The following is a 14,508-nucleotide window of genomic DNA, read 5'->3' on the forward strand; positions in this document are numbered from 1 at the left end:
ATGCACAGTCAAAAATAAACAGTCCAGGTAGCAATCCAAAATACAAAGTCTTCTTACCGGTCCAGAGTCAATACACAGGTCAGATTTACAACAGTAGTAAACCAACAGCAGAGCAAAAACAGTAATAGTAGAGAGCAGTGAATTCAGAGAGAGGGAGAGAGAAGCTACGTTACTAGCTCCCTCTTATGGCCATGAGAACACTTACACACCCATTGGCCAATTAGCATCTTAAAGACATAGCATCATGGTTACTATATTTTCAACCCAACATTGTAGGCTATCACCATATGCCTAACAAGCAACACCGAAAAACCTGTACTCTGAAGGTCTGTTGACTGAGAGATAGGGTTAAGAACAGGGTCTAAGACACTGGGGCCATATTCGTTAAGAGCCTATTTGTTGACTTCACTATTTTTTTCAATAATAGAGAGGCTTGCATGTTATTCCATTAATGGAGAAATGCACAAAATGACCATACCTTTGTTAGACGTAGATGAGACTTGCAGAAAAAGCAGTCATTTCCTCTTAAGTAAATAACACTATGACTATGAAAACTAGATAAAACTTTTAATGTGATTTTTTAATTGTTCAGTGGCATTGATTGAAAACAATCAATGGAAGTATTAGGAGCTTTTGAAGCCTAATATAATAACGTTTAGGAAATTTTGACTCCGCCTCAGGTCTCTTGATTTAGAGTCCAGTTCTCCATCCATTATAATATACTGAATGTCTAGTTTTCTTCTTGTCTTTCAGGGATTCTGCCACTTACAGGCCAGTCTGTGGCAGCTTCTAATACAACAGACTGCAGTGACCTTTTTCAAGACTCTGGGTGTGATATCTCAAGTGATTGTACAGAAAACCTGCCTAGTTTAAGTCTCAGGGGACATGATTTCAACAGTTTTCCCCCTCCCAGTTTGTCAAATGTACTTCCCACATTGACTTCCAGCAAGAATCAATCTGTGATGCTGCACATGCAGTTCCTACAACATTTCATTGAAATAAGAAATCTGGCAGAGTCCAACAGTATGAAAATGGATTTGATGAAACTTGGAAGGGATTGCTCCGTGGTGTCCAATTCTTTTTCCCAGTTACTTGATGGTCTGGTTACATCATATAACCTTCCTGAACAACCCTTTCCAGATTTTATGACTCAGGCTGTTTTTATCATAGCTAAATTATTAAATGATGCTGATTTTTCTTGTCGGATATTGGGAAGGTGTTTAAAAAAGTTGGAAGACTCTATGGAAAGACTTGTACAAATTATTTTAAACAGCAGCTATCTCAACAGAGTAAGTAAAATACATTCCAGGAATTACTGTATTTCTAAGTTTGTAAGAATAATGACCATTCAGTTGTATGATACTTCTTTATGCAATGTTAAGCATTTTACATTGCTGGAAATTCTGAGCTAACCTTTTGCATGAATGAGAGCATGCAAGGCAATGAGTTTGTGAATAGTGTACAACCCATATATGTCTGAATCGGGCAATCAGTGCTCAAGAAGTACTCCATAAATATTATGCATGCATTTTAAAGATTAGCCTGTGTCATCTAAATTCAAATATTTCATAACGCAAGAGAATCCAGCTCTTTCCTACTAAATGAGCTCAAGGGGTGATAATATATCCAGGTGGTTTGGCTTTCTAATAAGGACAGGATTTCCAAAAAAAATGTCAGCATTTGAAAATACTTTATAATTTAAGGGATGTGTTGGAACATAGTGGAAACCTAAAATATAAAGAATAGAATAGAATTAGAATTAGAATCTAGAAGGGACCTTGGAGGTCTTCTATTCCAGCCACCTGCTCAAGCAGGAGAACATATACCATTGCAGACAAGTGACTGTCTAGTTTCTTCTTTAAAACCTCCAGTGATGGAGCGCCCATGATTTCTGAAGGCAAGCTGTTCCAATAGTTAATTGTTCTAACCATCAGGAAATTTCTTCTTAGTTCTAGACTGCTTCTCTCCATGATTAGTTTCCATCCATTGCTTCTTGTCCTGCCTTCAGGTGCTTTGGAGAATAGCTTGACTCCTTCTTTGTGGCAATCTCTGAGATATAGGAACACTGCCATCATGTCACCCCTAGTCCTTCTTTTCATTAAACTAGACATACCCAATTCTGGCAACCATTCTTTATATGTTTTAGCCTCCAGTCACTCCCCTGATCATCTTTGTTGCTCTTCTCTGCACTCATTCTAGAGTCTCAACATTTTTCTGACATCGTGGTGACCAAAATTGGATGCAGTATTCCAAGTGTGACCTTGCTGTTGTTGTTAGCTGTGAAGTCGTGTCCGACCCATCGCGACCCTATGGACAACATTCCTCCAGGCCTTCCTGTCCTCTACCATCTTCTGGAGTCCATTTAAGCTCACGCCTACTGCTTCAGTGACTCCATCCAGCCACCTCATTCTCTGTCGTCCCCTTCTTCTATTGCCCTCGATCTTTCCCAGCATTAGGCTCTTCTCCAGTGAGTCCTTCCTTCTCATTAGGTGGCCAAAGTATTTGAGTTTTAGCTTCAGGATCTGGCCTTCTAAAGAGCAGTCAGGATTGATCTCCTCTAGGACTGACCGGTTTGATCGCCTTGCAGTCCAAGGGACTCACAGGAGTCTCACAGGAGTCTTCTCCAGCACCACAGTTCAAAGGCCTCAATCCGGCAATCTTAATTCCAACTTTTGATTCATCTAGCCCTGCCTTTCTCATGATGTGCTCTGCATATAAGTTAAATAGGCAGGGCGACAGTATACAGCCTTGCCGGACTCCTTTCCCAATTTTGAACCAATCTGTGGTTCCGTGTCCAGTTCTCACTGTTGCTTCTTGACCCGCATATAGGTTTCTCAAGAGACAAATAAGATGGTCTGGTACTCCCATCCCTTTAAGAACTTGCCACAGTTTGTTATGATCCACACAATAAAAGGCTTTAGCATAGTCAATGAAGCAGACGTTTTTCTGGAACTCCCTAGCTTTCTCCATGATCCAGCGTATGTTGGCAATTTGATCTCTAGTTCCTCTGCCTCTTCGAAATCCTGCCTGTACTTCTGGTAGTTCTCGATCCACATACTGCTGAAGTCTAGCTTGTAGGATTTTAAGCATGACTTTACTAGCATGAGAAATGAGTGCAATGGTGCGATAGTTTGAACATTCTTTGGCACTGCCTTTCTTTGGAATTGGAATGTAAACTGATCTTTTCCAATCCTGTGGCCACTGTTGAGTTTTCCAAATTTGCTGGCAGATTGAGTGTAGCACTTTTACTGCACTGTCTTTTAAGATTTTGAATAGCTCAGCTGGAATACTGTCACCTCCACTAGCTTTGTTGTTGCTCAGCTTTTCTAAGGCCCACTTCACTTCACATTCTAGGATGTCTGGCTCGAGGTCAGTGACCACCTCATTGTGATTATCAGGGACATTAAGCTCATTCTTGTATAATTCTTCTGTGTAATTTTGCCACCTCTTCTTAATCTCTGCCTCTTAATCTCTTCTGCGTCTGTTAGGTCCCTGCCATTTTGGTCCTTTATCATGCCCATTTTTGCATTGAACGTTCCCTTCATCTCTCCAATTTTCTTGAAAAGATCTCTGGTCCTCCCTATTCTATTGTTTTCTTCTATTTCTTTGCACTGTTCATTTAAGAAGGCATTCTTATCTCTTCTAGCTATTCTCTGGAATTCTGCATTCAATTGGGCATATCTATGTTTTTCTCCCTTGCCTTTCGCTTCCCTCCTTTCCTTAGCTATTTGCAAAGCTTCCTCAGACAGCCATTTTGCTTTCTTGCATTTCTTTTTCTTTGGGATGGTTTTGGTTGCTACCTGTTGTACAATGTCGCGAACCTCTGTCCATAGTTCTTCAGGCACTCTGTCTATCAGATCTAATCCCTTAAATCTATTTGTCACCTCTACTGTATATTCAACAGGGATATGATTTAATTCATACCTGAGTGGCCTAATGCTTTTCCCTACTTTCTTCAGTTTAAGCTTAAACTTTGCAATGAGAAGCTCATGGTCTGAGCCACAGTCAGCTCCTGGTCTTGTTTTTACTGACTGTATAGAGCTTCTCCATCTTTGGCTGCAGAGCATATAGTCAATCTGATTTCTGTGTTGACCGTCTGGTGATGTCCATGTGTAGAGCCGTCTCTTGGGTTGTTGGAAAAGAGTGTTTGCTATGACCATCGTATTCTCTTGACAAAATTCTATCAGCCTGTGCCCTGCTTCATTTTGTACTCCAAGGCCAAACTTGCCTGTTATTCCAGTTATCTTTTGGCTTCCTACTTTAGCATTCCAATCCCCCATCATGATAAGGACATCATTTTTTGGTGTTAGTTCTATAAGGTGCTGTAGGGCTTCATAGAACCGGTCAATTTCATCCTCTTCAGCACTGGTGGTTGGGGCATAGACTTGGACTACTGTGATATTGAATGGTTTGCCTTGGATTCGAACTGAGATCATTCTGTCATTTTGAGGATTGTATCCCAGTATTGCTTTTCCTACTCTTTTATTGACTATGAAGGCTACTCCATTTCTTCTGAGGGATTCTTGCCCGCAGTAGTATACCTGATGGTCATCTGAATTAAATTCACCCATTCCTGTCCATTTTAGTTCGCTGATACCTAAGATGTCGATGTTCAGTCTTGTCATCTCTTGTTTGACCACGTCCAGCTTTCCTTGATTCATGGATCTTACATTCCAGGTTCCTATGGAGAAAAAATCTTTACAGCATCGGACTTTCCTTTCACCACTAGACACATCCACAGCTGAGCGTCCTTTCGGCTTTGGCCCAGTCGCTTCATTCTTTCTGGCGCTACTAGTACTAGCCGTCTGCTCTTCCCCAGTAGCATATTGGACGCCTTCCAACCTGAGGGGCTCATCTTCCAGCGTCATATCATTTTGCCTTTTGGTACTGTCCATAGGGTTTTCATGGCAAAGATACTGGAGTGGGTTGCCATTTCCTTCTCCAGTGGATCACGTTTTGTCAGAACTCTCGGCTATGACCTGTCCGTCTTGGGTGGCCCTGCACGGCATAGCTCACAGCTTCATTGAATTACGCAAGCCCCTTCGCCACGACAAGGCAGTAATCCATGAAGGGGAGTGTGACCTTACCAGGCATTATAAAGTGGTATCAACACTTCATATGATCATGACTCTATCCCTCTGTTAATGAAGCCTAGATCTGTGTTGGCTTTTTGGCAGCTGCAGCACACTGCTGGCTCATATTTAAGTGATAACTCTTTTTGGTGTTAAAATATTTACAGATTGAAGTCATAATAGTTAATATTATGATTTTCAGTTATAATAGTTGAAAACCCTATTAAGTGGGATGATACTAATAGGGTTTAAGAAACTTTTAAAAAGTATTTTATAGAACATTTATATAATACTTATTAATCTTGAATGTAAAATTGCCTGAACATAAAAGTTTTACAAGATTTTAATTAGATCTTAGGTTTGCTTGGTTTGGAGTACTAAAAGTCGGTGATCAAAATATAATATCTAAACTTCAAATCACAATAGCAGGACATACCAGCTAATTTTAGATAATGAGACTTTAAAGAGCCACTTGTGTCCTTGATTGTGAAATGATAGAAAAGTATTCTTGATTCAAAAAATTATAGATTAGATATCTGTCATTCCTCTTGTGGCATCTTAAATAAAGGAAATGGAGAAATAAGTTGCATAAACTATACAGAACATTATTCTGGACTGCTGAATAGTAAAAAATATGGACATAGTAGTACTCTTAAATTGCCTTCTTCAAAAGTCGTTGTTTGATTCATATTTTCAATTAAAGATCACTTCTATCAAGAGATACCTCTTAATATATTCAGAATAACAAATTGTAAAATCAATTATTTATAAATAGCACTTGTTTTTAGAGCCTTGGTGGAGCAGTGGGCTAATGCCTCCTTAAGTAACACCAGCTGCCTGCAATTAGTGCAGGTTCACATCCCACCAGGCTCAAGGTTGACTCAGCCTTCCATCCTTCCGAGGTAGGTAAAATGAGGACCCAGATTGTTGGGGGCAATAAGCTGACTTTGTAATAATGCTGCTGGGGTGGGGGGGCTGAAAGCCCTAATAAGCAGGTATATACATAGAATGAAGGCTATTGCTAAGCACATTGATTTGTGCTTAGATTGTAAGCCGCCCTGAGTCTTCAGAGAAGGGCGGGATATAAATGGGATTAAAAAAAATATGGCCAGGAATATGTAATTTATCCTAGACCTTCTTAGAGTTTATTTTTTGAAGAAGTTAGGTTTGATATAGCTTGGAATCTGCTTCCTATGTGTATTTAAAATAATTATTTTTAAGCAGTTGGGTTGCAACAATATTTGTTATCAAATGTTTCAAATATTATGGGTAAACTTGCAAAATGACTTCTGAAGAGATTTATTCATAAAATGACTGCCACAGAGAATATTTGTTGTTGTTAGTTGCAAAGTCGTGTCCGACCCATCGTGACCCCATGGACAACGTTCCTCCAGTCTTGTCCTCTTCCATCTTCTGGAGTCCATTTAAGCTCACGCCTACTGCTTCAGTGACTCCATGCAGCCACCTCATTCTCTGTCATCCCATTCTTCTATTGCCCTCAATCTTCCCCAGCATTAGGTTCTTCTCCAGTGAGTCCTCCCTTCTCATTAGGTGGCCAAAGTATTTGAGTTTCAACTTCAGGATCTGGCCTTCTAAAGAGCAGTCAGGGTTGATCTCCTCTAGGACTGACCGGTTTGATCGCCTTGCAGTCCAAGGGACTCACAGGAGTCTTCTCCAGCACCACAGTTCAAAGGCCTCAATTCTTTGGCGCTCAGCCTTTCTTATGGTCCAACTTTCACAGCCATACATTGCACCTGGGAAAACCATGGCCTTGACTATACGCACTTTTGTTGGCAGGGTGATGTCTCTGCTTTTTAGTATGCTGTCTAGATTTGCCATAGCTTTCCTCCCCAGGAGCAAGCGGCCGCAGAGAATATAACCAGGTACAAAGGACCAACGGTCCAGACAGCTATTTGATTTTGATATGCAATTATAAAATAATTGAAAATTATTATTGTTATTGTTGTTCATTGCACAGTCAGCCAGATGTTCAGACTTGGTTTGGCATTTTTGTCTACCTATGGAGTCCTTACCACCTTTTGCAATTGACTGGTGGTGAATTTGTCAATGTCAGTGGTGTTCAAGTGGTGCTCCAGTTGTTTTAGGATTGTACCCAGGGTGCCTATAATCATCATCATCATCATCATCTTAGTTCTTCCTGCTTTAGAACACTCCTAGGTCTGTTTACTTTTGCCCCTTTTCTGGGCCAGTGAGTACAGTTCCAAACAAACAGGATTGTAACCACTCCATCCTTTTTTCCCCCTAAGAAAGCTTATAGAGGCCATTTTGGGGCCTAGAGTAAAAAGGCTTCCTAAAGCTTTCCCATCTTTCCATACTCCTCTGGGTGTGAGTGTATGTTTATGCCCGGTGAGCTGGATATTTAATGCCAAGGAAAGCACCTGATGGCCATTGATGTTTAGAGTCATTCATATCCCGAGCACCAGGCTGAGACCTATGAAATATTATACAAAACTACAGTAAATGAAAATATTGATGAGTATGTGTTAAGGTCTTTTTTTTCTTGTAAATATGTTGCTAGAGACACCCATATATGTTTCAGTTTATGAAAATAAAGATAATCACCAATAAGTTGGATGATTCTAATAATGCCATTGGATCTTCGGTCTTTCAGTCTGAAGTTGCAGATCAATAGTTTCCCAATGAAATTTGAATATAATAGAACTGGTTCAACTAAGAGGTTGTTTATACTTCAAGTATATATCTTTTTAATCTGGTTTGCAATCAGTTTATGCATTATGTTTATAAATGACATGAATATGTTGTAGTGGTTAGTAAAGCAAATTGTTTAATACTAACCTGAGTATGAAGGAATTTGCCTCTTTGGTAAAGCTCTGAAATTGAAAGCCCCAGGTGTTACATATTCCCTTGGAATCATATGCTAACAATAACTTGCAAGATTGAAAAACAAAATATGGCTGAATTGTATATGGAAAGTCATGGTAAACATACCTCTTGAGTATTTTTGAAAGCCAATAAAGTTCTTTAACTTCTTTGGAGCTACTACCACAGACTAGATTTCCTTTAATCTGTTGGCTGGGGATAAAAGCAGTAAAACATCAGAATTTGATGAGGGGCACTGAGGTTGCCGAAAGTTGCATTAACCTTTTATTCTTTCTTACTTCATGTGAGCTAGAGAAAAGAAACCAGAGAAATCTTGTTTGATTAAGGTCATGATTCGTGGAATTTAAATGTAAATACGGTAGGTTTAGGATTATTTATTTAGGAGTACATTCACTAAATAAATATAGTAAATAAAAATAACTTATTTACACCAGTAAACTTTGAAATGCTCCATGTTTTTTCACTATATTTTTCATCTGTCATGATCTAGTCTAGTGCTTAACCTTTAAAAGATACAGTTCGTTTTCTTCCCAGTTTTTTAAAAAGGGCATGGTGATTCTTTCTTCCTGTATTTCATGAAATTGGAAAGTAGTTAAAGTTATTCTTCTTTGATTTAATTTCAGTGATTTATAGAACATTACAAGTTAAATATGATTTAACTTTATTAATTTTGAAGATCTTGTTTCAGTATCTATTTAAAGAACATTGCTCCTTGTACTGAAGAGTGACAACCTTGAGAACAATATTTCTGCAAAGAAAACCTAATGCTCAACATAGTTAACAAGGAGCAGTCTTTGACTGTTGACCCTGTATAAAAATGCAAGCCAGGGGAATATTTCTAGTTGTGCTTTTAGGCATTGCTGATTTAATCTGGAAAATATGTTAATTTAATCAAATTCATCTTACTTGTGTTAACAGGCAGTTTCTCTCCATATAATTATTAATCATATTCATTCTAATTAACATTATACAGTCTTTTACATCTTTGTTTTGCAGAAACAAAGAATAACTTTATCATATTTTTAGGAGAAGTGGGTGGAAGTTCTACTTCAGTTATCACCACCCTAGCTATATGACCAATATCTGGAATCATAGAAATTGTAAGCCAACAGCACAGAAATATGAATATGTGATTAACCCCTTTTTAGATTATATATAGGACAGGAAAGCGTGGAGGAACATTGTCCATAGGGTCGCGATGAGTCGGACACGACTTCGCAACTAACAACAACAGATTATATATAATGTAAGAAAAAATATATGTTGAAATCATGGTTCAGACCCTTTGTTGGCCAGGGTCTAGTGACCTTTAGATGCTGACTTATTTCTCGACCTCATGTTATTGAAAAAGTAAGAGAGGTTGTTCCAGGAGATAATTCTGTTTTTAAATGTTAGGAGCACCACTTTTTGGAGCAATGTTTGTAATACTTGTTTTTTTTAAATAGCAAATATCAGCTCCTCATGACATGCCTTGATAGAAGAGAGTATCTATTCCATCTTAAAACTCATTTGTACCATAAATTTTGATTGGCTAAATCAGAAGAAAAAGTAGCCTTACATATGGCAAGATGCTAAATATATCTCCAAGATTTATTATAGTTCTTGGGTTAAGCCCTCATTTTGAGTTTCGTCTAATTTATATTATAAAAAAATTATGTGTCTACAATGCTAAGCTAGTTTTGTCTTTCCTTCGAGTTCCAAATTAGGAGAGATCAGAGATTTTCTCCTCGCTCTAGTACCAGAGACACTTTGGAATCTACAGGTTGTATCACTGAGTGCCTTCCGGGTTGCTTGGTTAAACCAGGGAGAGTTCCTTGTTATAGCCAGTAGAATCATACTCTATCATCTTTTGTTGATTTCAGACAAACTTGGAAAACAATTTGGTATCTCAAAGGGGTAGCATTTCTGGCGTACATAAATCTAAAATATTTGTTTCCATACATGTTGTAGTTACAAAAAGGAATGCTAGGAAGGTATTTCTATGATTTAAATGCACCTGGCGGCATTGTTTGTCTTAGCTGTAAAAAAAAAACATCTGTGAAGTAAACTGCCCCACTCTAAAAGGATTTCTTGCAATCCTTGTAACATTTTCTCTGGATTTCAATTTGTGCTGATGTCCAGGTGCAGTTGCTACATGCTGTGTTGTTTGTATGAAAGCCAAATTGCATATGCCAGATGTGAGGTTTTAAACAGGTTGCAGTGGCATGCAAATAGAATCTACCCTGGACTCTGCTGTCAGCATTTGCCCAACCATTCTGTTTTACTCTCTTGAAAATCATGAAACTGGAGGTTTTTAAGAAGAGACTGGACAGCCATTTGCCTGAAATGGTATAGGGTTTCCTGCCTGAGCAGGGGGTTGGACTAGATGACCTCCAAGGTCCCTTCCAATGTATTATTATTATTATTATTATTATTATTATTATTATTATTATTATTATTATTAAACAAGAAGGAAAGTAATATAAAACTAAACATTTTTTTTACAGTCTCTGTGTCTGTGGCTCTCTTATTCAAGTTGGAATCCTATCCATTATTTTGTAGATCATGTGTCCACTAAAAGGAAATACTGTGTGTCTGGAAATTAGAAAGTTAAACCATGATTTATCTTATACAGTGTGGCCAACCAAATTCATTTGCAAGCACTTGACAGATTATAATTCATGATTGTGAACAGTCAGTCTCTCCTCTAACGTTGGTTCTTTCTTGTTGCCTAGGACAAGGAATATTTTCCCAGCAATATTGGGAGGGTCAAATAACTTTTGATAATGTTCCATGTGCTTAAGTTATCAATTTGTTGCCCTCAACTGAAAGAAAGTTTGCCTTCATCAGTGTTGAAATTTCAACTATCAGAAATGTGACATTGAGATTGTAATGCCACTTTATCTGTTGCCTCAAACAGTCAGATATCTTGATCCAACACGGTGTGATTATATGGAAAGACCTAAAGTTGTTTTTAAAAATAGAACAAATTCAACATTAAAAAAGTTACTCAGGATATTATTTAGATACATATTTCATATAATAGAAAACCTCTGTCCTGGAAACAGTAATGCTTGTAACCTTCTAAGCATATTTTTTTAAAAATGCCCAAGGGATTGAATGTAAATATATTAACATAATCAGTCCAGATAAGTGAGTGAACATTAATCCAGATGAAAGAATGTATGCTGTTGTAAGTAGTCCTTTGCTAGTTAGCTTACTGATATAAAAAAGGCAATATATCATGGTCTCGGGATTTATTTAATTAATCACTCAAATCCTCTTCATGCCTCATTTCATTATTTGGGTATTAACTTTTATATTTTGTACCCCCAACTAATCTGTCCCTTCTTCATTTCTTTGATCTTTTTCATTTATTAATTATAAGCATCACTGAAAGGATTTATTGGTAAAAATTTAGCCATGATTTATCATTAGAGTTTTTAACTTCTGGTAAGTGGCATTTTATTAAACATTATTGTTTGTAAAAGTCTAAATACCATTTGTGAAGTTTTTGGTCCACTCTTGTTTATGGATATTTTGGATTAGCAGTATATTACCTATCCCTGGCGAAAAAAAGGATAAACGTTTTCCGTGTATGATTTTGTATTGTTCAGAAAAGGAAAAAAAGTAACTGCTGTTGTATTATTTACATGGTTACAAACTTACGCAAGCTTAATCAGGAGTAAGCCTTATTAAATTTACAAAGTCTCCTGAATCAACAAATAGAGTTTTCAATGAGTAACCTACTTATTTGTTAATACAAATGGAGGGAAAGGTATATTTAACTGATCTAGCTTGCTCTACAGCCACCCATATAAACTTTCTAACCTTCCGAATGATGACAAAAGCTGGTGCCATTCTCTCAATCATTTGGAAGGTTCATTCTCCGAATCACACAGTTTGGAATAGGAGCTTTCCAATCGTGAGAATGGTGCCCATTGCAGAAAGGCATAAGGAAGGATGCACCGCACATCAGCTGGGCATGTAGGTCTCCTTAGAAAGAATGCAGGACACAATAGCTGAGTATACCTGCCAGCAGTTGCAGAAAAATGCAAAGTAAGTTGAGACTTTTATGCGTACTGGTGCAATTTATGCAGGCCTCCCGCGTACAGTACGGTGGAGAGCAGCCTCCCAGGTCTGTTGGCACAGGGAAAAAGGCCTGGGCACCCTCAGCAGTGTTCTGCACAATGGCAGACCCTGTGTAATAGCCAGACAGGGCCTCCCAGCTCACAGCTGCTTTCCGCATACCAGTGGGCCCTATAGCTATTGCTGTCTTCATCACCCTGAGGCATCCCTGCATTCTGCCTATCAATCCATGCTATCAGATAATGATCACAACGGGGGGGGGGGGAGCCGGTATTGCATTCATTGAACAAAGCAATCATATGATCCCTTGCTTAATGACCATTTCACTCGACAAAAGAAGATTCCAGAGATAATTAGAGTCATAAATTGGTTACCTGTACAATCAAAGATCTAACCATTTCTAACACTGCATTGCTTTATTCTTCCTCCATATCCCCGAGTAAGTGCTCAGCTATGCTGGAATGTTAAATTGCTTCTGTATCTAATATGCTTTGGGATGAGACTTTTCTTTAATGTTCTGCTGTTGTTTATAGGTAAATAAGCCCAGGGAAGGATTTCCAAGAGAATTTTTTTTGTATATAACTCTTTCTTTGTTTAGTCCACAAAGATATATAGGATTAATAGTCCAACTCAAAATTCACAGCATTAATAAATTATTAAGATGCATAAATGGCAGGGTTTCAGATAATCTAGACTCATTAAGGTAAAACATTTAAAGGAAAAAATGGAATAGGAAACAAATACTAATGTTACTGTCTCTTTCTACGCTCTCTGGTTTTAACTATACTGGTGGATGGAACAGGGAGAGAAAACCTCACCGGAAGCAGGGCACCCCAACCCAACAAGTGTCTGAATGCTGTTGCAGTTGTTATGTCTAAATGATGCTCATAATTCTATTTATAGGTGGGAGTAAATCCCACTGAAATAAGCAGATATGAATAATACAGATAAAAATATTGGTACACTGCCTGATTCTCAGCAACTTAAGAATAATCTAATTATATAGGTCAGTTGCTGCACAGGAAGAAATCTAGAACAATACCATTGATTTAGATAGCTGTGCTACTTATGTGGTTTTAAAATGAAACTAATTTGGGGAAAATGGTTTGGAGGTACTAAACCATAACAGCTTTAGACAATAATAAAAATGGAAGTGCACAATAATTATACTGCTGAATTAAAAAGCAGATTAAATTTGATCAAAGTTTCCATTCTGTCAATATATTCGATGAAATGAGGCATTTGAATTATTGAGATTTCTATTCTGAGTTTATCAATTTTATATATCTTCTCTCTATATGCATAGAAAAATTTAAAACCTGGCCAGTTTAAACAATGGAAGCTTAGAATCCCTCATAATATTTTAATATATAGCCATTAAAAATAAATGAATGATAGCAAGATGAGTGAGATTTTGAAATTCTGAAAATCAACTTGGAGATGAACAAAGCAACAGGACTCTCACACTGTGTTCCATTTTTGCTATTTATTCAAAATTAATGCATAGTCATAGTATATTTCTTAAGAGTAAAGCACAAGGTTGTTGTCATCAACAGAGGTTTAGCAGAGAATATGAAGATGGCTTTAAAAATTGGTACTTTCTTAAATCAATAAGCGTATATGGTACAAATAACATGTATTGAGAATCTGTCATTGTTACTATTACAAATATTGGTAATTCACATCATTTAAATTAGTAATAGTAATAGTCTTGCGGAAGAACAGGGTAGAACAATGGCTAATGACCCTCTTTTACCAGTCTACTATAAAGAGCGTCCTCTCGTATGGTATTGTAGTTTGTTATGCTGGTCTGACAGCCGCGGATAGGAAAGTATTACAGAGGGTGGTGAGCACAGCACAAGACATTGTGGGCTGTCCCCTGACACCACTGGATGACGTCGCCAGGGCTCGTTGCCTTGGAAGAGTGAGGAAGATTCTCAGGGATGACTCACACCCTGGACGGTATCTCTTTACTCTCCTACCATCGGGTAGGAGATATAGGAGTATAGCCAGCCGCACCAACAGGCTGAAAAACAGCTTCTATCCGTGGGCTGTTAGGCTTTTGAATGAGAAATAACTTTTGTGAACTTTTATGAATTTTATGCAGAATTGACTTGGGAGGCCGGTGTGTGGTGTAGTTGGTTCACATGGTGTAGTAAGATGGAGGGTTTGTTGTCACTGTGTGTTGGGGGTGGGAGCACAAAGGGAGGCTCAGCTAATCTCAATGTATACATAGTTGTACTTTGACAATAAAGGTTCATTTCAATATAATAATATACCATATAATATATAGTATAATAGTAACTGTTCATATATAAACTGAAATTAAACAAGGAAAAATATTCTGAGGTTGACAAACCATCAGATATTGGCAATTCATTACCTCAAATTTGTGTAGGCTTATGCCTCCAGTTTTATATAACATTGTTTTGGGAATTCCAGAAATGAACAGAAATGCCATACAATCCTGTGCTAGGAAAAAGGCAGGAATTTTCTTATTTGTATA

General features: G+C 37.9%; 1 protein-coding gene across 1 annotated transcript in view; it reads left to right on the forward strand.

The window, feature by feature from the left end:
• MEI4 (meiotic double-stranded break formation protein 4) overlaps nucleotides 1-14,508 on the forward strand; it is a gene marked incomplete at both ends in the record, with an annotated part of 49,480 nt that overhangs the window by 10,351 nt on the left and 24,621 nt on the right. Inside the window, one exon of the mRNA XM_081346477.1 lies at nucleotides 754-1,289. Coding sequence (XP_081202603.1) covers nucleotides 754-1,289 — 536 coding nt within the window. The remainder of the gene's footprint in view (nucleotides 1-753; nucleotides 1,290-14,508) is intronic.

The sequence above is a fragment of the Vipera berus genome, assembly GCF_964194415.1.
Source record: "Vipera berus genome assembly, chromosome: 1".
NCBI lineage: Eukaryota > Metazoa > Chordata > Lepidosauria > Squamata > Viperidae > Vipera > Vipera berus.